At 41.4% G+C, this 26759-nt stretch overlaps 1 protein-coding gene across 3 annotated transcripts in view; it reads left to right on the top strand.

Annotated features, from left to right (window-relative positions):
• DISC1 (DISC1 scaffold protein) overlaps positions 1-23606 on the top strand; it is a 414191-nt gene extending 390585 nt beyond the window's left edge. For 2 of the 3 annotated variants that reach the window (XM_055102196.2, XM_063596538.1), the window contains 2 exons: positions 8826-8943; positions 19140-19279. In XM_055102196.2, coding sequence (XP_054958171.2) covers positions 8826-8943; positions 19140-19279 — 258 coding nt within the window. Of the gene's footprint in view, positions 1-8825 lie in introns of all 3 variants that reach the window. The other variant, XM_055102062.2, reaches the window with a different exon arrangement.
• Positions 23607-26759: the final 3153 nt, after the last annotated feature.

Raw genomic sequence — 26759 nt, 5'->3', positions numbered from 1 at the left:
TGATGCCTTATTACACAGCCGAGGGAAATAAGGATCTGGGTAAGCAGTTGAGTCACAGCAAAGAGTACCGTATCCAAGGTGGAGGTTCATGCTAGAGCTACAGGTACTAACCCCTCCCCTGCACCACTGATCCCTAGCAAGGGTGGAAGTAACTGATGACTTCTCTGCACAGCCCCCAGCACAATGTCTGAAAGAGAGACCTAAAGGATAACTGCCTGTTTTCTCAGATTAATCTTAGAATCCTAGCAGTACTTCTTACTTCAGTTTGGAGATTTTTCTTATTCTATTTCTTGACACTCTTACAGACTTCACATAGCCCCTCCCTTTAGAATAACTCTTGACAGCATTTTAAGAAATAGACTATTTAAATCATCTTGATCCAGTGACTCAACCCAAGGTGTAACCCGTCTGCTCAAATTTGTGGCAAATCTCCATTGATGATAACATTTTTGCAAATGTATGCTCTATTAGGTGTGGAAGCTTTTCCTAAGTAGAATTGGCAGCCACAGTAGTACCTGCCTACCTAGCAATTTAACTTAAACAGTTTCCTTTTCCAAAGGTATTTTCTATTCAGAATAGAAATAATAAATATGATTTCCTCATCACTCTAGATACAGCCTGATAAGATATTGTTACCAGATACTTTCTCTTATCAAAACAACCATTATTATTTCGTAATATATTCCCTACCCTTTGAATATAAGCTCCAGTTCTAAAATTTTAAATGTTGGTATCTTCCACATGTCATAGGGAAAGACTTAAGCCTTGTTTATGGGAACTATAACTAAGTAAAAATGTCCTTGGAGACCCTGGTCATGGAATTTGTGACTGTTCTTCCACTGGGGCATGTGGTTTAGACATCTGCTCAGGCTAGCAACTGAATGCTTTTCTGGGTATACACTTTTATAGCAAAATGTTTTTTGAAAGTCACTTTAATGGGAAAATCCTGCCCAACAAAGGAAATCCTATTTTCTGTTTTTAAATCATGCTCCCTGAGTTGGGTGAGCAGGACAGAAATTTGACATCAGCTCTAATTCAACACAGCTGAAAATTTCTGCCCAAACATTCAGGCCTACGGGTTTTGATCATGAGGTGAGTTAAGCAAATTATATTTGAAATATTGCCTGGCTGAGTCGGTGCTACTGAATCATACCCGTGTGGAGGGACAGCAGGGAAGATGGTAGGGCTTTATTGGAGGCCAATAAAAGCCATGTGTGTACAGCAGTACTGTGGAGGGCCCCAGGACCCCATGGCTGTCCCTGTGGCAAGAAAATTATCCCAGATAAGGCTGTTCTTGGCTGCACTGAGGCATAGGCATGTGTTCAGCATCCAGAAAGGTTCTTCTTGTTGGTTTTCCTTCCTGGCTCTTTATACTTGGGTGAAATGATCTCTTGGAAGTGTAGTCTGAAAAACAGCATAGCTTCTTCCAAGTTCTCATAAGATACAGGAGTCTCCATTCATTACTTCAATAAGCATTACTGAGCACCTTTTATGAGCAAGGTAGGACGACGGAGGCAGGGCCAGGACCTCGTCATCTGGTGAGGGAGACAGGCGGTTACACACACAGGGAGGAACTCCTCTTACCCAGAAGTAGGCAGGGTTGGAGATTCGGGATTGAAGCGTTCCTGGAAGAAGTGGAATCTGCAGAGTTTTGAAAAGAGGGGGTGTTAGGTGTAGCAATCAGACCATTTACCTGTTGTAACTGCTTTTCATTCTGACCCACAGGGAAAACAATTATTCCTAGGGTTAAATGATGGGATGGATGTTCAGAAAGGAAAAAAATAATAATTTGAATTGCTGAAAGGACCGCCTGACAAGACAAATTACTGGAGAGTCTTCAAAGACACTTTGAAATGCCGAGCAACCTGTACTTTAAATGATCCATTCAGAATTGCAAATCCTACAGAACTCCATTTCTGCTAGGAATCCCAGTGGCTTTGTAGTGGGTGGTATTTTTAATTATCAAGTATCAGTCTTGCAGGCTTTCTCTTTTTTGTCACATTTGATTTAAAGTACAAATGGGAGCAAAAGTTACAAATTGCACACAGAGAGACACTCAGTGTGTGAAATTGTGGACATGGTTCAGAATATGTTTATTTGGAATCCACTGAGGTGATGGGAGAGATGGGACTGGATACTCATGTTCTTATTTGGAAAGGAGACATTCTCGCCGCCTTTCCCATGTGCCCGCTTGCTTTTCTCTGCTTCCAGCCTGATATTTTATGGACTTGTGGATGAGAGGTCCTGTGCCCATCATTGCATTCCAGATTGTCATGGCTGTTATCATTGTCACCTCTACTCACTATGCCTCTGAGTCCTGGAGGGAGCATATCCCTTTAATAAGACTGAACCCTCCAGGAATTGAGACTTTGCAGAGTTCTGAGAGTAGAAGGGAAGAGAACACCACGTCTACAGGCGCTCGCTGTTTGCTTCTCTGATTTCTTTCCATCACCACTTTGCCCAAGTTACATGACTCTTTGGCCAGGTGCGGTGGCTCACGCCCGTAATCCCAGCACTTTAGGGGGCCAAGGTGGGCAGATCACCTGAGGTCGGGAGTTCGAGACCAGCCTGACCAGCATGGAGAAACCCCGCCTCTATTAAAAATACAAAAATTAGCCTGTCATGGTGGCGCATGCCTGTAATCCCAGCTACTCGGGAGGCTGAGGCAGGAGAATCACTTGAATCCAGGAGGCAGAGGTCGCAGTGAGCCGAGATCACGCCATTGCACTCCAGCCTGGGCAACAAGAGCGAAACTGTCTCAAAAATAAAAAAATAAAAAAAAATAAAATGACTCTTCAAGCCTCTTTTCTTGTATGTAAAAGAAGGAATTGAACCTTGAGGATGGTTCCTAAGACCCCTACCAAATCCAGCAGCATTCTCTGCTTCTAGGTATTAAGATTCTCAGGGAAGGTTTCCGACATTCTTAGTAGCTCTGAAGGAGGCAGATCTTTGTAAATGCATTTGCTGTCCTGGGAAACAAGATGGTGTTAAGATAAGGAAGCTCCATTTCTCTTGCAGTTATAACCCAAGGCAGAGCCTCCTGATTAATACACCTGGCTTACAACTCACTATTTTGACTTAAACAGAAATGTCAGTGCTTCCAAAGCTTTCACTGAGACACCTTCTTTGAAAAAAAAAGTTTCTTTTATTTTAAAAGAAGCAAACAAACTCTCTTCAACAGCTCCCTTTATTTACTTATTTATTTATGTAGCTTTCTATGAAGGCTTAGCAAATAAAACAGATAAAATTAGAAATTGAGGTAGGGTTGACAGTAAAAACCCTTTTCCTCCTACCAGGGGATCTCTGCAGAATAAGGCCCAAAGCCCACTGGTTTGAGAGAATATACTCCAGCAAGGTGCTTTCCAAGCAAGGGAAAAACTAGAAGTAGTGAAATACACCTGATGCTTCCTGCAGAGACTATGCCATCCTGTGTGACCGTAACATATAAACATCACATACCAGGAGGACATGATCATTTAAATAGACAGCAATGTTGTCCTTCAGTCTAGGCAGTGGGTGTGCCCCAAGGCCAGTGTGAGGGTCCAGGAGACAGGAATCTGTATATTTCTTACCTGCCTCTCATGATTTGAGCACCTTGCTCTGCTAAGTGTCCCCTGAAGAAAGAGCCACTTCTCCCAAAGCTGGAAGAAAGTGAGGCCCTGTGGGTCGTATTGCACTCAGATATGTTGGACTCACTGTGGTATGTCTTCCTGCGGAATTTTCTAGGAAATTTTTACTGTACTTGTTCTATACACACACACACACACACAACCCTCAGAATATGTGCCTGTACTGTTCAATAACTTACACATTGAACTAGGAGCCAGGGATCTGGGATTACTGACCAGTGGCAGTGGCCACTTGTTGTAATGTCTTTGTTGCACTTCCCAGCCTAATGGCCATAGTGCCCTGCATGGGTAGGAGCTCCCCTCCCTGAGACAAGTCTGGGCATTAGCACTTCAGTGAGCTTCAAAAATCTAGTCAGTCAACTCCCTAACTAGGTACCAGTGAAGATGCACTACCTGCTAGCATTTTGCAATAGTTTTATGCACTCATGCGAGGTTCTGTGTAGGGACAACCCATGTAAGCCCCCTGTTTTAGCTACTATGTCTGCATCAAAATCAACACAAACTTAGTGATTTAAAAGAACTATTTATGATATTCGTGGATCTGTAGATCAGAAATTGGGGTGGGGCACAGTGAGGAGGGTGTCTCTGCTCCACAATGTCTGGGTGTTAGCTGAATGACTTGAAGACAGGGGCTGGGACCATCTGAAGGTTCAGTCCTTCCCAAGTCTGGCTGTTGACTAGGGCTTTAGCTGAGGCTCTCATCCAGACATCTACAAACAGCCCGTCCATGTAGCTGGGGCTTCCTCACAACATGGAGGCTGGGTTCCAGGGTGGGTGATCTGAAAAGACATGTCACCTTTTATGACCTGACTTTGCAAGTCAGGCAGTGTCACCTTCACTATGTTCCATACATTGAAGGAATTTCAAGGGCCATCCACGTTTAACAGGAGAAGTAATAAACTCTGTTTCTTGATGGTGGAGAGGCAATATTCCAGAAAAGTGTGTTGCTATGACCACACCTACACTCTGCCATACCTGGGCATGGCATGGAAATGGCCAAGGAAGTTTTGCCTAGTCCCTCATTTATGGACTAAGAGGCAGGACCTGGGCAACTTTGCACAGCTGATACCCATGGTTCTTTTTTTTTTTTTGAGATGGAGTCTCCTCTGTTGCCAGGCCGGAGTGCAGTGGTGCGATCTTGGCTCACTGCAACCTCCGCCTCCTGGGATCAAGCAATTCTCCTGCCTCAGCCTCCTGAGTAGCCGGGACTACAGGCCTGCGCCACCACACCCAGCTAATTTTTGTATTATTAGCAGAGACAGGGTTTTACCATGTTGGCCAGGATGGTCTCAATCTCTTGACCTTGTGATCCACCTGCCTCGGCCTCCCAAAGTGCTGGGATTACAGGCGTGAGCCACTGCACCCAGCCAATACCCATGGTTCTGATCCCACCTTGCTCTCTCTGGACAGACAGATTTCTTTGGACAGAACAGAATTTTTTATCAGATTGATAGAAATATATTAATCTACCCTCTCATCAGCTGTCAATTCTCAGTTTAGGTCTAAACTAATTCTATTCTCAAGATTCCAAGTGAGAGCATTATAGTAAAATAATACATCTCTTAAGTCATATCTACCCGGTTCACATTCAGTATCCTCTCAGTTCGGAATCAGAAGCTGTCAGACCAACAAGTAGAGGTTCCTGCACAAGCCTGAGAGAGATCCTGTAACTTGTGCCTTGGAAAAACAGCCCCACAAAAGAATGCCGGACAGATCTTCTCTTAGCAAACATGGTGACTTGAGCTCTCTGAATTTGTTCCCTTATGCTACATTGTTTGTTTTTTAATCTCTAAAAAAACTAAAAAAATTTTCAGGTAAATTTCTTCCTTTTTCATTATGGTTTGAATTAGGGTTTTTGATAACTTTTTTCCAAATTTTAGGGATGTTAAAGGTTCAGGAAAGTATAAAGAAGAAAATAAAAATTTCCCATAATACTGCCCCACAAATAATAATTATAAATATTTTGATGCTTTGCCTATTTGAGTTATTTCATCATCATTAAATGCTCTTTTATTAAAAATGACTTTAATGGCTAAATACAAATCTGCTGTACCAGAACTTATTTAACTATTCCCTTTATTGTTCGACAATTATTTCCTCTTTCCTATACTTTTAATGCCATCATCTTTGCATGAAAAATCTTTTATTTCTATTTGATATATGTGATAGGCATTCTTCCATGCTTATTACAAGGGCTTAATAAAAGTTATTTCAATTTAAATGAACAAATTATTTCTTTTTGATAGATTCCAGGAAGGGAAATTATTGGGTCTTAAGATATGAACAATTTAAAGCGCTTGTTATGTGGTCTGAAATTGCTTTCCAAAATTTATGCCATTACTATCAATCTGCACATAATTTAAAAAGGAAAACAGGCAGGAATTATACGTTTGGGGGAGAAATGTAAAACTGTATTTTAAATTTGTTTAATTTAGCTCTGATTTCATATTTGTTGTAGCTGTAAGATGAAGATTGAGTCATTTGATTTCGTTTAAGGGTGTTTTAAATTCCTTGGTTTTCTGTTCTGAGTCTATGCTTTTTCTCTCTTTAAGTGTGTTTTCAGTCATATATATTTTCCTGCTAACACTGTATTTTTCTCCTTCCTGTATGATTTGTGGTTTCATGACTGTCAATCATTTTTTCCCAGATGTTGTTTTTCTTAGTGTCTCATTTATTTCATGTGTGATGATGGTGTTGCTCATTATCCAGTGTCTATACTTCTGTGTAATCTCCTACCCTCAATTTCATATCTTTGACTGATTATTTTAGGGTCAGTAAAAAAATATGTATATATACACACATATATATGTATATATATGTGTGTGTGTGTATATATATATATTTATCTGTGATTTTTATGTATTTGCTGTCTTCTCACCACTGTTATGGTCAATTTTGAGTAAACCTTCAAGGGTGCTTCACATTAAAGTTCCTTTAATTGTGTCCATATGTCCCCACAATTGTATGTTATTGCCACTAGATTTCTTTTCTATATACACTTACTTGCAGTAAATGCGTATAGTCATTCTGTAGCTTGTAGCTCATTCTTCAGTATACTAGACTTCTCCAATATTTACAAGTTATTTGCAGTTCCCGTTAGCACTATTTTATTCTAAGGTAGTTGGCCATTGACATGTAAATTTTAAAGCTACTATAGCAAAAATCAAATTATATACTTGGATTTAATTGTTATTTGTGGAATCTGATTATAATATTATATAATGCATAATCTCCAGACTTTTTAACAGTGACTTTTACCGCACCTGGGCATTTTGTTGTTATTGTTGGGTATTCATTGTAGCTTTTGTAGTAAACTTGTAGTTTAAGCTGAATACGTATCTTAATAGTTTCCCTTATGCAATTTTTTTTTTTTTTGAGATGGCGTCTTGCTCTGTTGTCCAGGCTGGAGTGCAGTGGCGCGATCTCAGATCACTGCAATCTCCGCCTGCTGGGTTCAAGCGATTCTTCTGCCTCAGCCTCCTGAGTGGCTGGGATTACAGGCGCCCACCACCACGCCCAGCTAATTTTTGTATTTTTTGTAGAGACGGGGTTTCACCATGTTGGCCAGGCTGGTCTCGAACTCCTGACCTCATGATCCACCCGCCTCAGCCTCCCAAAGTGCTGGGATTACAGCTGCGAGCCACTGTGTCTGGTCTGCAAAAATTTTTTAGTGTATCTTCTAAGCTTTTCACTCTTAGTTAAGGAAATATTATCTTTACATTTAAGTTTTAATTCTGAGCTCATTTCTTGCTTCTCCCCCTGCTTTATTCTAAGAATCTCTATCTTCTGTTCTCATTTTCTTAACCTTGTTTATTGTTTTCCTTTACAAGTCTGTGGCCTTCAACATGCCCAGCATTCAACTTGGGGCCCTGGGATGAATGACTAACCCATGGCCCTTACCTCACTTGAGTGGACACAGAACTTATCAGAATGGTTGCACTACAAGGTGAAATTATTATTTGGGGCCTTTGAAGGAAAGGTTGGGTTTCAGAGAAGAGTGGGGAAGAATGCATGGGCAAAAAGAACAGCATGAGAGAGGGCAACGGGGTTAGTCCTTTTGGGAAAGCTTAGCTTGCCTTTAGGAGAGTTGAGGGGATACAGCTGAACCATGGGCTTTGTGTGAGGTCCTGTGAAGACAGAGTTTAGACTCTGCTCTGTGGTGGTTTTGTGCAGGAAAGTGACATAAAGAAGGCCCTTTTCTGGCTCATAGAAATAAGTTTGAAGGGAAAAAGTGAGAGAAGGAAGGAGCTCTAAGACTTAACTGTTCATTCATCAAATCAATCAATACTACGTGCCTGTCATGTGCCAGATACTATGCCAGGGGCTCGAGGGATAGCAGCAAAAAGACATCATCATCCTGCTCTTTTTTTTTTTTTGAGACGGAGTCTCGCTCTGTCGCCCAGGCTGGAGTGCAGTGGTGCAATCTCGCCTCACTGCAAGCTCCGCCTCCCGGGTTCACGCCATTCTCCTGCCTCAGCCTCCCAAGTAGCTGGGACTACAGGCGCCCGCCACTACACCCGGCTAATTTTTTGTATTCTTAGTAGAGACAGGGTTTCACCGTGTTAGCCAGGATGGTCTTGATCTCCTGACCTCGTGATCCGCCCGCCTCGGCCTCCCAAAGTGCTGCATCATCCTGCTCTTATGCGGCTTAAGCTCCCATGTATGGTGGTGGTAGCAGCGGCTCTATATGCAGTATACACCTCATGGCACTTAAATTCTAGCATTCAGGGACTGTGGTCAGTGTGTAAACAAATGTTCAGTGCCCTAGTCAATTCCTGTGTCCTTAAAGGAATATTCCCTTTGTCCTTACAGGTTAGCCCAGTTGCTCCTGTGACCCCTCTCCCCACTTTTTTTAGAATCCCTGTTAAATTTTGAATTTGCCCATTGATACAGCTGGAAGATTCAGGGTTTCTGTTTGATAAATCCACTTCGGGACTTGACATACTGGAAGCAGCACTTCGAAATGACCAGACAAGGGAGGTGGCCTGTGGAACTGCATAGACAAAGCTCATTCTTTGGTCATAACTTGAAATCAGTTCACAACTTCTCAAGTTTGATCCCCAGGGGAGACACAGGCCCTAGCACAATTCTGACTGAGGTGCAGAAACTGGGAGAGCTCTTTCCAGGAAGCTTCCCTTTGTGTTCTGTCTGTGTCCACAGCTCTAACAAGCGATCTTGTTTTCCTCCTCTCGCCAGGAATCTTACATCCTTTCTGCAGAACTTGGAGAAAAGTGTGAAGACATAGGCAAGAAGCTATTGTACTTGGAAGATCAACTTCACACAGCAATCCACAGTCACGATGAAGATCTCATTCATATCCTTTTCATCTTGCAGATTAAGCAAGGCAAAGTTATTTTGTAAAAGAGAGTCTTTAAAGGGTAGTTTTTCATGCCTCAGAAGATGGCAACAAATAGATGCTGCTGTTATTTATAGCACAGAGCACCTCAGATCTCTGAGATTATCAGGTATGAAACGTTTTCACTCTAGTTTTCAGTAAGCAATTCCGTATTTTTTTTCTTTTTTCTTCTTTTTTGATGCCTAGGCTGGAGTGCAATGGTGTGATCTCAGCTCACTGCAGCCTCCACCTCCTGGGTTCAAGTGATTCTCCTGCCTCAGCCTCCTGAGTAGCTGGGATTACAGGTGCCCGCCAGCACGCCCAGCTAATTTTTTTGTATTTTTAGTAGAGAGAGGGTTTTGCCATGTTTGCCAGGCTGGTCTAGAACTCCTGACCTCAAGTGATCCGCCCGCCTTGGCCTCCCAAAGTGCTGGGATTACAGGCTTGGGCCACCGCATCTGGCCGCAATTCAGTATTTTTAATTGCTAAATCCAACCACTAACAATTAAGTTCAGACATGCACACGAGGAAGCCAAAGAAAATGCAGTTTCAAGTGAGTGTAAATCCAGCTTTGTGTGGCCCTGGTGAAGGAAAACAGTTGACTGGCTCGTTTTCCTACGAGCTTTTTCAATACCAAGCGTCCTAAATCCACCTCTGAATTTCTTTATCTAGCAACTCTACCTAGTAATGGGCAGTACAGTAACAAAGCAAACGGGACTTTAGATTATTTCCTTTCAACTTCTAACCATATACACATGGTTGAACTCAATTTAGTCCTTTCTGCTTCCCGGTGATAGAATTTCTTGCACCAGACTTAATATCCTTGGTGTCACACCTACAAACACCTTCATCAAAACTAGCTGCTAGTGAGCAAGATGGCCTGAGAACATACTGGCTTAGGTATGCATCCGTATGAAGCACTCCATTCTATGTTGATCTGTGGACGCAGTTTGTCACTGGTTAGTTCTGCTGAGAGCAAACGGGTGGGTACCCAGTGGATGAAGGGATATGCAGCCCTATATCCTTTCAGTTATTTAATCACAAGTTGACACTTCTCTAGCTAAAAACACTTCCCTATTCATTCATCTTTCTATTCAGTAGAATGTCTTTTATTAGATGCGTTTGTGGGAAATTTAGCTATTTTGGTCTTTGCTTGTCATTGCTGTCTTACTTTTTAGAATTCCAGTTTTTACCATACTTTATGGGCTGTGTGTGTGTGTGTGTGTGTGTATAAGTAGCTTTGAATGGCCAAGGATTAATCTTAGTCACAAATACTCAGATCTGTGATTTAATGATAGAGCCAATGCTACACTTCCTTCCTTGTTATAACTTTACATTTTCAACCTTGTTTATTAAGCTGGGCAGAAAATTTCTTCAACTTAATCTGCAATGATTTTCACATTGCTTTAGGTAGATTTTGAAAAGCAGATATTCTGTTCTTCATAATTTCCTGCCTCTTAAAAATCTTGTATTTAAGCTATTATCAGAAAGTTTCCCAAAGAAGCATACAAACATAGAATAAGGATGGCGTTTTTATTTATTCCATGTTCATGGGGTCACAAATCTTTGAGCACGTGTAAGGGGGTATGGCTTCCAGCAAATGGGCAGATGATGGGGCACAGAGGAGGAGCCCGCTGCAGAGAGTCAATGGATATGAAGGGGTTCCCGTTCCCCAGCTCAGCAGATGGGCAGTTCCTAAGTGGGTTGTAACTCTGTCTTCAGGTAGCAGTTCTGAGGGCTGCAGTCAGGGTTCTGTGCTGGTCTCTTATTGTGAAATTTTCTAAAAGGTTAGTTTGATTCTGGGGAATTGGATCTTATTTTTACTAGAGCTGGGGAGGCAGCTCTAGTAAAGACCCCTGAAAAAAAAGGGGTTAAGCAGTATTTAAACAAGATCCTTTTAGTTTTTCCACAGCTGATCCAAGCCAGATTTAATAGCAGCGGGATCATGGACAAGTGATAATGCCTCTTTAAGCATTAGGGTTCCCATCTGTAATGTCAGGATAACATACACCTCTAAGGTTTTTATGGGGGTCAAATAAGGCTATATTCACAATGTACATTTAATATAGCCATGGGTAAGTGCATGATTTTAGGTAGAAAAGTGTTATCCAAGTCCATTTGTCTCACAGTTCTTAGTATATTAGTCACAAGCTCCAAGAACATCCCATTTATACACAAAAAGTTTCAAGGTAGATTGATTCAACTATTTTGTAATAAATGCTTGAAGGAATCAATCAGTAACTCCACAGTGGCTTAGATGAAAAGTCATTTAATTATAATAAAACTTCTATAAATGGATAGGGATTATTATCCCTACTTGACAGTCGAAAAAAACAAGGCTTGGGAACAACTTGGCTGACACAAGGTCATTTCTGATGAGTAGCAGAACTTTCCAGCCACAAGCCCCATGGTCCTATTTGGCCCATCAGAAAGCAGCCATTGCCTATAAGTAAATGGACAGGTCTGTTCCATGGAACACACAATTACTTTAAATTTTTAAGCTATAATAAAAGTATTTCACTGATGTTATGTTTTTTGAGAATTTCACTGATCTCTGTTGTGATAAGCGGAGAAGCACTGGTTTAGGTACTGAAGTCAGCTCTCTCCCTCCCTCCAATAAAATCTACACCATGATATGGATTTCAACCCAGACTTTTCTTCGAATCCCAGTCTTCTGTCACTTATTGAGAATAAATGCACAGGAGGTGTCTTTGAATTCATACAAAGCAGCACTTAAATTTGAGTGGAACATTATGCCCTAAGATAGAAAGACATGTTTACAAGGCTCTACGGAGGCTCCCCTACACAAACCGAAGCCGTTGTTTCAAATTAGAGCTTATCTAGAGATTCAGAGAGGCTGCCAGAATCCTCCAGCCAAACTCTGACTGGTTTGTATTTCCATGTTTGATCAAAGATACAATGCTGAGTGTGGCTGAAAGAAACAGCTTGTTGTCAACAATACAGAAGGATTGCACAGTGAGTGCAGTGTTTTGTTTGATTCCATTAAGCATGCTGCCAGAGCCTACTGTGCATGTGAGGTAGAGGGTACCCAATTAATCTAAGTCCACATTGGAATGTGATTAATGTAAGCCCACATTGGACGTCCACGTCTGAAAGATTCAAGCCACAGATGCTACCGTGGATGTTTATTCTTTGTGTGGAAAACACTCAGTTTTTGCATAAACCATGTGTGTACATAAGGGCTATTAGTGTGGCATCAACAGAGGTTAGGGGTGGGCAGTGGGACTGAGTTTCCAAATAGGTCCTTGTGGCCTCCTGATTTAATATCCGAGTTATGGGCAGCCTCATGGGTGTCTCCTACTTTTATTAAGAAGACACTGATTGACCAATCCAAGGAGGGAGAGGAAAGAGCCTTTGCCTCTTCATCGTCCTGACAGGCTCACCAAATTACATGTAGCGTGACCAAAGAACAACACAAACCCATCAGCTACTGTGGCAGTGAGTGTCTGAAAACAGTCTGCACCATTAATTGGGAGAGCTGGTGGTGGAGAGGTGGCTCACGCCTAGTGCCTGAGAAGGGGACAGGAGGTGTGACTTCACGGCCAGTCAAGTCGGGACTTCCAGGAGCATTAGTGTGAGTCTCTAGTGCATTTTCACAGTCATCTGGGGTCGTAATTAGCAGTATGTTTTGAAAAACATTTTGACTGTGTGCAAGGTCTCCTCCACGCTCAAAATATTGTAAGCAAAAGCCTTCCAAATTAAGGTGGATTTTTAAGCAGGAATTTTCTCATTTTCTTCCTCCTTCAATTTCTACAACACACTTTCAAAGGAAAAGAAGTACACCTGTGATATGTACATTTTTGGCATATTTCAAAGCCCTCAGGGCAGTTCTGCCTGGCCCTCAGTCATAGACGAGGTAGAGACACTCTGATTCTATTTGTGGTTGTATTTACATCCATGTCTGGGAGGCCCTTATGGAATTCTGTTTCTCTGCTTATTTGGAGTGCATGGTGCCCAATTGATTAGTTTTGGTGGTGCTTGAGGGCATGCTCTAAATACATCCAGGTTTGTGCACAAATACCACAGCTCCGTAGGACCCTTGTTTAGTTCAACTTTCCAAATTTTAGCTTGAACAGACAAAGGTAACGAGAGTTTTGGGAGACTGTCCTGCCTCCTTGGAGATGTTTTCCACTTCTAGAGCTGAGGGGCTGGAAGAGGGATCATGAGGATCATGGAGCTCCACTCATGTAGTTTATAGATAAGAAAATCCAGAGCCTGGCCAGGTGCGGTGGCTTACATCTTAATCCCGGCACTTTGGGAGGCTGAGGTGGATGGATTGTTTGAGACCAGGAGTTTGAGACCAGCCTAGGCAACATGGCAAAACCCTGTCTCTATTAAAAATACAAAAATTAACTGGGCGTGATGGTGCACACCTGTAGTCCCAGCTACTCCAGAGGCATGAGAATTGCTTGAACCCAGGAGGTGGAGGTCGCAGTGAGCTGAGACTGCACACTACTACACTCCAGCCTGGGCAACGAAGTAAGACACTGCCAAAGAAGGAGGGAGGGAAGGAAGGAAGGAAGGAGGGAGAGAGGAGAGAGAGAGAGAGAACAGGAAGGAAGGAAGGGAGAAAGGAGAGAGAGAGAAAGAGAGGAAGGAAGGAAGGAAGGGAGAAAGGAGAGAGAGAGAAAGAGAGGAAGGAAGGAAGGAGAAAGAAAGATAAAGAAAAGAGAAAGGAAGGAAGGAAGGAGAGAGGGAAGAAGAGAAAAGGAAAGGAAAAGGAAAAGAGGAAAGAAAAGGGAAGGGAAGGGAGAGGGAAAGGAGAAGGGAAAGGAAGAGAAGGGAAGAAGGGAAGGGAGAAGAGACAAGGGAAAGGAGAAGGGAAAAGGGAAAGGAGAAGGGAAGGGAGAAGGGAAGGGAGAAGAGACAAGGGAAAGGAGAAGGGAAAAGGGAAAGGAGAAGGGAAGGGAGAAGGGAAGGGAGCGAAAGGGAAGGAAAGAAAGAAAGGAAAGGAAAGGAAAGAAAGAAAAGGAAAGGAAAGAAAGAAAACCCAGAGCCTAAGATGACAGTATCTAAAGCTTTGTGTGTGATGGGCTGGTGCAGATATAGTAGTCACAGTTCTTTCCTTAGGCTCTCACTTGGCTTTGGAGTGGGACGGGGAAGAGTTGGAGCCCCACAGTGGGTGGGGGAGGGCAAGGGCGTAGACACAGGGCTGTCCTGCTGCTGGCTGAGCACGAGGTGGGCTTGGCACAAGGTAGGCAACACAGAGTTTCTGTGTACAAGCATCAAATCCTTTGAATCAATCTTGGGTATAGTCAAGGTTTTCCTCTTTGCTCTTGAAAGACTGTGATCCTCATGGCTTTTCCATGAGGATCTCCAGTACCAAATTCTCCAGCACTATGGGCTGTAGTGGCTACCCAGGAAGGAATGGTGGTAAGAAGAAATAATGTAGCAAAAGAGTAGCACTTTCAAAGGATAAGAGAGTCCCTTATCTGAAATGCTTGGGACTAGAAGTGTTTTGAAGTTCTGCTTTTTTTCAGATTGTGGAATATTTGCATTATACTTACCAGTGGAGCATACCAAATCCAAAAATCCAAAATCTGAAATGTTCCAATGAGCATTTCCTTTGAACATCACGTCAGTGCTCAGAAGGTTTTGGATTCTGGAGCATTTCAGATTTTGGATTTGGGGATTTGGGATGCTCAACTTGTTCTATTGTTTCTTTTTGAATCAAACTAGGTCAGATGAACCGAAGACCTAAATTTGACTAAGCCATTGAAATGCTTACTTGGACACTTCATTGACAGTAAAACACTCAATTGTTTTCTTATAAAAACAGAAGACTCCATCTAAAGAATTCCAGGATCTTTTGCAAATGGTACCCCAAATGACAATATTGCCTTATCATCTATTCCTGAATGCACCTGTCCTGCTGTCTTACTCCTTTGCTAATTGCAAACACAGACATTTTAACAAGTTACCTGCTTACCTACCATGTGGATAGTCTATTCCAAGGAGGTACAGAATGGCCTTGGGTTCCAAAGGTGTTTTAAAGATGTTAGGATGTTCATCCCTGCGACGTTGTTATAATGAATCTGCTAATTTTCTTAGATACCACAGGTACTTGGTGGCATATCTGTTATGGGGGGCAGATACTTAGCTACTCAGGTCCCTAAGGCACAGGCTTCATAAGAATTATTCTGCTTTTTTGAGGCCTATTCTTGCAATTAGGTGCAGTTAGCACCTCTATTCTAGTTTTGGAATTTGCCTAAATTGTCAATAGTTTTGGAATTTGCCTAAAATTTCAATTTGCCTAAAATTCCAATTGTTTTTCAGCTCTTTGACAACAATTAAGGTCAAGGTCAAGTGTTTCAATGGGCTTCAACTATGAGCTTATTGGATTAGTGATTAGAAAATCTGATTATAGCTACTACTTAGCCTTAAGATCTTGCTTAGATGTATCAAATGAGATAGTTTATTTTTCTGTAAGTCAGTGAGAAAATGTTGTAAAACACTTTTTTAAAATTTATGGTTCAATATGAATGCCAGACTTATATCTGTTTTCTACTCAGCATCTTCTCTTGGCTAATAAGCTTGTCCAACTTACCCTGTCTAAAATCCAATTCCTTCCCTCCTCTACCAAAAACACCAAACGCTCATTCCTAGTCCTCTTCTTCTCAATAAAATACAGATGTGTTTTTCTAATTATTTGCTCAGATAAAAAATCAGGGAGTCCTTCTTAATGCCTTTTCCATTTTCCATATCCCACATCCAGTCTGTCACCATATATATGCTCTTGGTTGTATCTGCAAAACACATCCAGAATCTAGCCACCTCTCCTACCTCCACTGCCACTGCCCTGTTCAAGCCATGATTGTTTCTTGCCTGAACTATTGCAGTGGTCTCCTAACTGGTCACTCTGTGCTTCCGCCCTTATCCTCTTTAATCCATTCTCAGCACAGCAGCCAAACTGACGATGTCACCCCTCTGCTCCAGGTCCTCCCACGGCTCCTCCCATCTCACTGTGAACACAGCACAGCTGGACATACTACCAACATGGCGCCTGTTTACTTTCTGCTGCACTCATAGGTATTTATGCCATCTATGATGGCAGTGACTTTGATTCACTCCTGTGCTGCTGTGTCCATAACATTTGTTAACACACAGTAGAAACTCAGGAAACATTTGAATGTTTGAATGAGTGAAAGAAAGAAAGAGGATCTCTCTCTGCACTTTCATTTCTCCCAACTGCTTAACAGGGAAATGTTTCCAGTGGTTTATTTTATAAACATATTGATTTAAATATGAAAGCAATGCATTTCCATTGTGAATATCACAGAAGTATGGAAAATAAAGCTGTTTCCCTCCCAGTGCCTCTACCTAGAGGTCACTACTTTGTCCTCCTGAAGCCTTTTTCTAGAACTATAAATGGCTTATCTCAATAGTCTTGTTTGCAAAATTAGGATCATTCCATATAAATTATTCTACAATATGCTTTCCCCCGCCCCATTCTGCATTTTTTTTTCTGGGGACTTTTCCATTTCAGTACATCCAAAATGCTTTGTAACTCACATTTTGTAAGGGATCCTACAGGCAGGTTGGTTAGAGAAAAGTACTTTGCAAATAAAATGTGATTTTAATTATTATTTTGATGATTATTACCCCCACAGGCTCAATAAATGAGGTTTCTAGGATTTCTGATGTCTAACCCTGCTTTGACAGAGCCTAAGGTATTTGTTACATCTGTTATATTAAGAAATAAACCTTAAATCTCATGATGACTCACAAAAGACACTATACTCTCACAAGGAAAAAATATTTCTTTGAACCCTAACCCTATGAGGAAGGTACGAGATTCAGTATTTTACAAGTAGAATAATTAAGCATTGATTGATTTGCTGAGCTTACCATAGCTAGGGAGTTATCTCCTCAAATGCTGGTTTTCTGACACCTTCTGTGTTAGCGATTGTTGTATGAGCGGCTGATGTGGTAATTTAGTTATAGACTAACTTCATCCTTTGCTTTTGTAACTTCTCACTCCTTATTTTTAACCTTTTCAGTGGGTTCTGCCAGTTCCAGAAGATTTATGAGTTTTTAAAGAAACATCACATTTTGGTTCAAGTTCTCTCTCTCGAAACCTTTGTCATCATTTAGCACATTACAAATAGTGGCATGTAGTCCCAGGCTGCATGTCAAAGGTAATTAAATCTCAGGAGTTTGTCAGGATTCATAAACTGCTTAAGCTCCATGCCTGCTCTTCACAGATGTAGCATGACTTTGTGATTAAATTCCAGTTTGGTATTCAATCTGGGACCACTTATGCTTTTGCTTGTATAAAGTGGTATATGTTTTCACTAAAGATTAGCGGAACTATGCAAGAAATGGAAGCAACCAAAGCCTCTTAAAAAAAAAAAAAACAGAAGGAAAGGTAAATATTGGATTCTTTCCTCCCCTGGTCACCCTCCTACCCAACTCCCATTTTCCTCAAGTTCAAATGCAAGGAGAGAACCCTAGCAGTAAATGCATGTAAATTACACAAATGATAGAGTCTGGGGAAGCTTCAAGAGGGTGAAAAACTGCCAGAACTTTTCAGGGTGGTTCAGCACGTTTGCTTAGAAGAGGTTCATTTGCATCATTCCCAGGATCCTCTGGAGTTCCTTGTTCAAAAAAGAAAGGAGGCTGGGCATGGTGGCTCATGCCTGTAATCCCAGCACTTTGGGAGGCCAAGGCAGGCAGACTGCCTGAGGTCAGGGGTTCAAGACCAATGTGGCCAACATGGTGAAACCCCATTTCTACTAAAAATACAAAAATTAGCATGGTGGCACACACCTATAATCCCAGCTATTTGGGAGGCTGAGGCAGGAGAATCACTTGAATCCCGGAGACGGAGGTTGCAGTGAGCCAAGATCGCACCATTGCACTTCAGCCTGGGCTACAAGTGCAAAACTCTGTCTCAAAAAAAAAAAGAAAAGAAAAAAGAAAGGGAAAGCTTTCCACAGTGGTTCGTAAGGGTGTCTTTTTCTCTTTTTGTTGCATTGACATTGCACTTTGGGAAAACCACATTGTAGTGTAGGTGGTCTGTAAACAGTCAGACTCCTTTTCCCAAAGCTCCCCATTCCCTCCATGTCTGATCTAGTACTGTTGTAGTGGTCTGGCTTCATGTGATGACTTCAGCATATTTAGGTGGTGTCAACATATTTCTACTTTCTCCCTTGGTCCCTGTTGGATGAAAGTGGATCAATTTGCTTGTTAAACCCAACGCTCACCCTGCATTTGCCTTAGAGTTGTTCTGACTACAAGTAAAAAGGGAAAGGATGAACTGGATGACGTATGGACAGAAAAACCACTGTTGGTTAAACATTCCCCTGCTTGAACACCCAGACGAGAACCCGTTTCTTAAGAGAACTACAGCCTTATCTATTACTGTTTGCTAAGTTCTCTATGATTGTTTTCTCCATGTGAGAAATCACTTTATAGGTTAGAAAACTAAGAGCCCAACAGCTTAAGAAAAGAAAAGAACCAACCAACCAACCAACCCAGAAAAAGCAAGCTCTCTTTGCCCTTTGATGGACTCTATCAAGTCTTGAGTGCCCTTCCTAGTTCCTGGGAATATACTAACAGATAACAGCAGGTTAGAGCCTGGAGAGGTTTCAAAGTCATCATTTCAAGAGAAAACTGAGGCTTTAACTGGTTTGCATAGGGTGACAAGGCTGGTTAATGGTGAACAGAGACCATGTTAATAACTGAGTCTGCTCCAGTATGCCTCTCCCTACTTATGGCAACCCCAAATCCTGTATTTCTCAAGGAGATTTTGATTTCAAGCATTCTACCCTTTCCACTGTCAAGAGTATTTGCATCTGACAGTTGCCCCACCCCAACTTGGGGCTTAGCCGGAGTTATGGTCACGTCAACTGCATATCATTGAGCATCTGAGTTGACCATCTGTCTCTGCTAAGAGCTGACTCTTCCATTTCCTTTTTAAGACCTGACTTGAGAGAGTCAATACCTCAGGCATTGTAGAAATTGCGGTCATTCTAAAATATAAAAGTGTAAAGTTTATATTAATATTTAATTCATACAATTGGAAAGAACTTTAAACTGCAATTAGGTGTCAGTACCCATCTGCTTCCAGCAGGCTCACACGCTCTTCGATCCCTCGGAGGCCGCAGAGGGCCACGATCACCTTCGAATGTGCTCCTTAACAACGTGCCCACAGTCTCTCAGGAGGGAGCTCCAGATGGTGAAGGAAACTCTGCAGGCCATGATCCTGCAGCTCCAGCCAGCAAAGGAGGCGGGAGAAAGAGAAGCTGCAGCTTCCTGCATGACAGCTGGTGTCCACGAAGCACAAGCCTGAGGAGTGACGGGTTGGGGGAGGGAGGTGGGCCACCATGTTTGGACCCGGGGGGCTGCTCTTCCCTCCCCTGCCATAACTAAGATGCCTGAATCAATTACGGAGATACAGAGCCTTGAGGTCTTTCAGTGGAAAGGTGGTTCATGTTCATTCTCATCAGTCTGAAACTGAGGAGTCTGCAATTTGGAATATGGAGAGAGAGACTGATTTGCTGAATTTCCTTCTAAATGTCACTCAAAAATTTCTTTTCCATGTCATTCTTGGGAATGTCTTCCACAGGATTTGAGAATAGTTTCATCTCAGCCCCCATTAGAGAGAAGTTGGGGTGAATTCTGGAAAAATGTCTCTTTTTCCTGTGCCATTTGCCTTCCACTGCAACTAAAATATTTCCTGATTCAAGATTCTATAAAAAGGAAACCAAGCATAAGACTCTGTCATCATACCTGTTACACGTTCCTACAGGTGCACAATCTAAGAGAGCTAATTAACCTCAGAGTCTGGAGTTAACAGCTTTTCACCTTACTTCTCCTGTGATCTAATATTATCTTAGAAAAATTAATATGCAATTTCCAAAAGATATTTTGGTAAGACAACAACCTCTCACTGATATGCCACCTTTCAATTTTCCTTTTGTGGCAATGATTGCATCTGAAGAAAGGATCCCTGAGAGTCTCTGTTTCATCAGGACATTCTGAAATTTACCCACAGTGAGGCTGTGGATGGATCAGGGGACCTGTATAAAATGTTTGAGTCTGTTCCATTTTCCCGTGGAACCTGTTTCACTCAATGCCAGGCAGTGCAGCATTTAGGAAAGCAGTGCAGTACTCAGTAAGGCAGTGCAGTACTCAGTAACACAATACAGTACTCAGGCAGTGCAGTACTCAGGCAGTGCAGTACTCAGTAAGACAGTGCAGTGCTCAGTAAGGCAGTGCAATACTCAGTAACAGTGTAGTACTCAGTAACACAGTGAAGTACTCAGTAATACAGTACAGTATTCAGTAAGGCAGTGAAGTACTCAGTAATACAATACAGTACTCAGGCAGTGCAGTACTCAGGAATGCAGCACAGTACTCAGGCAGTGCAATACTCAGTGCGGTACTCAGTAACAGTGCAGTACTCAGTAACACAGTGCAGTACTCAGTAATAGTGCAGTACTCAGTAAGGCAGTGCAGTACTCAGTAAGGCAGTGTGGTACTCAGTAACACAGTGCAGTACTCAGTAATACAGTACAGTACTCAGTAAGGCAGTATGGTACTCAGTAAAGCAATGCAATGCTCAGTAACACAGTGCAGTGCTCAATAAGGCAGTGCAGTGCTCAGTAAGGCAGTGAATTGCTCAGTAACACAGTGTAGTGCTCAGTAGGACAGCATAGTACTCAGTAACACAGGGCAGCTAGTACTCAGTACTATAAGTACTGAGTACTTATATAGGCAATGTAGTACTCAGTAAATCAGTGCAGTACTCAGTAATGCAAGGGCATTTCAGGCTCCTGCTGGGCTGCTTCTTTGGCCCAGCTGGGACTCCTATTGAGACAGCTGCAAAACAGGCTGATTTCAATTAGGCAGCACTTCCCAAAGTGCACTGAGGCAGGTGGCCCCAAGAGAAGCTCTCTAAACAAAGGAGTACCCTCTCCGGTCAAGTACCTTTGGTAAATACACCATACCATAATATCTGCTTGGAGAACCACAATGCACATTAGCATATTAGTCTGAGAGAGAACTTATAGTAAGGAAACTCACTTGATTTTATCTAACCTCAAACTTTCCAAGTTTAATGGATGGTGAATTTTTTTCATGTAACTCCTATTCATATCCCATAGATCTAGTATTGTACAGCACTGCATTCTCTGAGGAAGTCCCAGTCCAAACTCTGATTTACATCACTTTAGAAACCACACTCACACTTTTGCAGAGTGTTGAGCTTAATAACTACCTGCCACAGATTGGTAAATTTAATCCAGTGGTTGTTCTGTTTGTGCTTCTGTTCTCATTTATGTGTTTAGGGATAGTGAGGTTCCTGCCTTCACTAGGATCCACGGATATGAGACCATTTTTGTCATTTCCTGAAGTCACACTGGTGTTTCCAGAAGGCATCTGGTGCTTTGCTCAGCCTTCCATGCTGTGCAGCACTTCTGTCCTCAGTCAAGGGGATGGCCATGCTTAAGCCAGCAATTGGCTGGGGTCCAGGAAACAAAGCAAAAGCACAATATGTGAATGTGCTGATTGTGTTCCCTACGGCTTTATCTCGAGCAAAATACACTCTACATATTTTAATAATAAGTATAATTAGCTTGTTCCTGGACTTCATTTTCAATGATGAACCAAATTCCTGAATTATTTATAATTGTGTCTAAAGAAAATTATGAACTGGTCACATGGCACTTGGAATCCTTGAATTAATTCCAGTGAAGCAAAACTTGGGAAGAGTCAGGATTGGCCACATTTCCAATAACAAATTCCTACTTCGACATATGTCTTTTCAAAAAGCCTCCCAGACACAAGACATCTTAACCGTCACTAGCCCAAGTGTTTTGTATTACTCAGACACCATCATGAAATAATTCTGTGAGGTCATGATGTATTTGAAAATTCTGCAAGTTAATAACTGCCTTGAATTGTTTGAACCCGAAATAAGGGTTCTTTGGTACCTCTAGTAGATAGTGTGTTCATTTCCCTGCTGCAAATTTTGAAGTATTTGGGCAGGTGAGTAATGTTTTAACCACAAGCCGTAACTCATCTGTTGTCTTTGCTTGGTCTTAGAGTGTCATTCAGAAAGTCTGCTAAGGGCCAGAGTGCTTCTTCTGGCCACACAACCTTCTCAGGACAACCCCACTGTCTTAAGCCACTTTGACCCTGGGAGACACAGGACTGTGTATCCTCAATCATACTATACAGCAGTTTTTGTCAGAGGAACATAAAAATATCCAAGAGAGGTTAGGGCTTAGATTTAAAAGCATCAAAACAACAACAATGAAAATTTATGTTGGAGATAGCCAAGACCACAAGCAAAAGCACATACTGGAAATGATGAGTTAGAATCTGATTTGACTGGGATGTTTTATGAGAATGTAAGTGTGATGTTATACTGTCTGCCTTGCTGGAATGCTGGCTTTGAAATGGTCACCCATTTTTCTTTCACTGGCCTGAGTTAGGACATGCTGTCTATCAGTAATAGTCCCAGTTCCATCCAACTTTCTGAAATTTCATTTTTTTTTTTTGAGATGGAGTCTCGCTCTGTCACCGAAGTTGGAGTGCAGTGGCCCCGCAATCTTGGCTCACTGCAACCTCCACCTCCCAGGTTCAAGCTGTTCTACTGCCTCAGCCTCCCAAGTAGCTGGGATTACAGGCATTCGCCACCAGGCCCTGATGATTTTTGTATTTTTAGTAGAGACAGGGTTTCACCATGTTGGCCAGGAGGGTCTCAAACTCCTGACCTCAGGCGATCCACCCCCACCTCGGCCTCCCAAAGTGCTGAGATTATAGGCATGAGCCACTGCACCCGGCCAACTTTCTGAAATTTCAAAACTGAATTGATCCTTCTCCAAATTAGTATATAATATTGGAAACTTGTCTTTCCCTGCAGTAAGGCTGGTTTCCCCACCCCAGAAACATGTAACGGTTGGTACCATGCTAAGCCCTTGCCATGCTAAGCCCTTTACAGTCATATCCTATAATCCCCATATCAACCTTATAAGGAAGGTGTTTGTAGATGATGCAACTGAGCCTTAAGAGGACTAATTCCCTTTTTCTAAGGCACAGAGCTGGTAAAATGTGAAGTAATAGTGAACCTAACAGTCAGAGACAGGCAGCATGCTCTTAACTAGTGCTCTTCCTAAAGTTCCTTTAATGTCCGTTTGAGATTTTGAGCCATGGAACTTACTTGTTCACCTGGCTAAGAACTCATGGCCACTGTGGAAATCTTGGTTAGGGAGTCAAAGAAACTGAGTCTGGGGCAAACGAGGCTTCCAACACTGCCAGGGGAGCCTCACTGTGAAGTCTAGGCTCAGACAGGCATCAACAAACCTATTCACCCCACCATCATCCTAATCTAACCATTCCCCAGTCATCCCAGGAAAACCACTCACAGCCTGACACTGGGCTGACCTTACTGAAGATCCTCATCCAATTGGTGTTTTTCAGAAGTGTTCCAGTATTATGAATTCTGTGTTGTGGAGAAAAGCAACCATGCATTTACTGGTCAATGCCTTCTTGTATATGTAATTCCATACTTTTAATATCCTCACCTTATCTAATCTTTGAATTTTGTCACATAATTTATTGCTTCATTAAGGTTACTTTTTGTTATACAAAATAAAAGCTGATATCCAAGCCATGGAGCATCTTGATGATTTTTTGTCCTTTGAAGTATGGGATGATAGAAAAATGTATCAGGTTTATTCATCTCATCTTTCTGTTACAGGATGATTAATTGTACAGTTACTTACATCACACAAAACATTTATAATAAAGTCATGCTTTAGAATTGCACGTGTTTACTTTCAGATATCAGCAAATCAGAAAATCATGAAATATTCTATTCCCAGACTCCTAGATTAAGGAAATTGAAAATAACATTACCACTAAGAGTTGGGAACAAGACAAAGATACCCATAATACCACTGAAAATATTTTACTGGAGATACTGGCTAATTTAGTTAGGCGAGAAAAATATAGAAGGGTTACAATTTGGAAAAGAAAAAATAAAGCTTTAATATTCACAGATGATGTTATTGTAAGCTTGAAAACCTAAAAGAATCAACAGAAAAACTTTTACACAATTAACACAATCAAAATCAACAGGCTTCATATATGCAGACAATAATTGGAAGACTGAGTATAAGAAAAGACCCCATTTTCAATAGCAACAAAGAGCAAGAGAAAATGGCTAAGAATATATTTATATAAGAAATGCATAAGCCTTAGATGAAGGAAATTTTAAGATGAAGGACATGAGACAAGAATTGAATACATGGAAAGACACATTAAGCTTTTGGATAGGAAGGCATCATAAATTTAAAAATTTCCATCAGTCAATTTATAAATATTTCCTGATCCCAAATGGGACAATAGATGTCTAGTTAGCCCCCATATGCATTCTCCCGTTCATCCTTTTAGCCGTTCTGGGTCTAGACACTTAAACTGCAGAGGTACATATGTGCAGAATTGCAGGTGTACATTTGTAGCATTGTTTGTAAGTACAAAAATGAGAACAACCAACATTTTCATTTGCATCAGTTGGAGACTGGTTAAATAAATTATTGTACATTCACACTATGGAATGCTTTACAGTTGCTAAAAAAAAATCTTTGTGTACATATGTGCTTGTCTCTGCAGAGCTATCACTGGAAAGGGATCCAGGTGACTTAGTGGAAAAAAAAATGGGAAGGAGACTTACTTTTCTGCTCTATACTATTCTTTTAAACATTTGGTACCGTGTGCATATATTTACCTATTCAAAAATAAAATCATTTCTTTAAGAAAAAAGTCATAATTAATGAGCCTGAGAGTAGGCCCTCAAGTAGGGCAGGGCACACAGGCTGTTGAATGGTTGCCCAGGTCTCCTTGCGGCTTATGCAGGATTCATCTGCTGTTTATTTACCTACTGTGTGCCCAGCACTGTGCTAGGGTATGCACCTGATATTGGTGATAAAAAGGCAAGTATGAACTATGACATAATGTGATCAGATGATTTTAAGTTGAGAAGGAAATTGATATGGTTAAGCTTTGTGTCACCACCCAAATCTTATCTTGAATTACAATCCTCATAACCCCCATAATCTCCGTGTGTCAAGGGAAAGACCAGGTGGAGGTAATTGATTCATGGGGGCAGTTTCCCCAGTGCTGTTCTCATGATAGTGAGTGAGTTCTGATAACATTTGATGGTTTTATAAGGGGCTCTTCCCCCTTCACTCAGCACTTCTCCTTCCTGCCGCCTTTTGAAGAAGGTGCCTTGCTTCCCCTTTGCCTTCCGCCATTATTGTAAGTTTCCTGAGGCCTCCCCAGCCATGCTGAACTGTGATTCATTTAAAACTCTTTCCTTTATAAATTACCCAGTCTCATAATTTCTTTATGGCAGTATGAAAACGGACTAATACAGAAATGAATGATTATCATTGAAACTTTTATCACTTTAAAGACAAGAGATTGATTTTGTTCTGGCCATTTTCTTGAACAACTACATCTGGGGGTGTAGTACTGAAAATTCAGCACTCTCTGGAACCCACGTTCTCTCCCTTTGGGTTAGGGAATAACATCAAGTCTCCTTCCTTTGAGCCCTGGATCAAAGAGACCTGATAGGTGATTGATTGTGTGGGCAGAATGGAGACTTGGGAAATGGAGTCACATTCTGCCCTTCATTGTCCCTCAGGAACTACTTATGCACTCATTGTTTTATCCAATTTTAGGTGTGCTTTTAAATGTACATATCACATACACTTTTCCACTGTGGAAAAGACACAACCACAAACTCCAGCATGAAGAACAGCCCAGTTGACCTCCCTCATCTTCACAATAGGACAAAACAGCTTCTTGAGTTCATTGGAAACAAAGCCTTTCCTACAGGGATGAGACCTTTTCCCATTGTTTATTTATTTATTCACTCAAGAAACATTGAACTCCTACTATAAAAATTGCCCTTCCTATAAATGAATGAATTCAAGCTACAGAGGTTAAAAGGCTTAGAGAAAATTATCCAGCAAGCAATGAAAATTTTGAGTGTCGACTCCAGGGACTCTTGGTTTTAAATCCATGCAATAAATCATTAAACTACACACAAACAGACACACACACAGCAGTTTAATTAATGTTGAGCAACAGGTTTTTAAAAATTATTTCTCATTTGATTTTTATTTGTGATAAGAAAATGTAAAATAATCATTTTTAAAGATTCATGCATAGCCCACTATTCTCACTTTTCCAGCCCTTGTTTGTACAAAACTATATTTTCAACAAACTGTAGCCAGCACATTTTTATTCTTCTTTTGTGTTTAATATTACGGTATTTTCCATTTTGCTATATAATCATTATAATCATTGTTTTATTGCTGCATAATATTCTATCAAATTGATATACCATAGCTTAGCTATTCCCACATAATTGGACATTAAATCCTTCCGATGTTTTGTTGTTACAGGTAATGCTGCTGTGATAACTTCATGTGTGTAGCTTTTCCTTTCCTTTAAATTATGTCCTGTGAAGAGATTCCCAGGAGTGAAACTACTGAAAGATAAGAAAGAGTGGTATAGTTGAGATGAAATTAGCATTAGGAACAGAATTGAAGACAAAGATCAGCCCAGCAATGGCCCATTCCCCTGCAGGGAGAATTCTCAACCAGATATTGACTGGTTTAATTGATTTCGTGGTGTTCCTGCTCATCATGAATATATCCACAATAACCACATCAGGTGAGTCACTGTTGGACAATTCTTAACATTTACGATGAGCAATGTCGATCCTACAGCTATATCGTATTGATCTCCTTCGA

This window comes from Pan paniscus, chromosome 1, assembly GCF_029289425.2.
Source record: "Pan paniscus chromosome 1, NHGRI_mPanPan1-v2.0_pri, whole genome shotgun sequence".
Classification (NCBI taxonomy): domain Eukaryota; kingdom Metazoa; phylum Chordata; class Mammalia; order Primates; family Hominidae; genus Pan; species Pan paniscus.
Note: the sequence above shows the minus strand (reverse complement) of the source record. Positions and strands in the feature narration are given on the sequence as shown.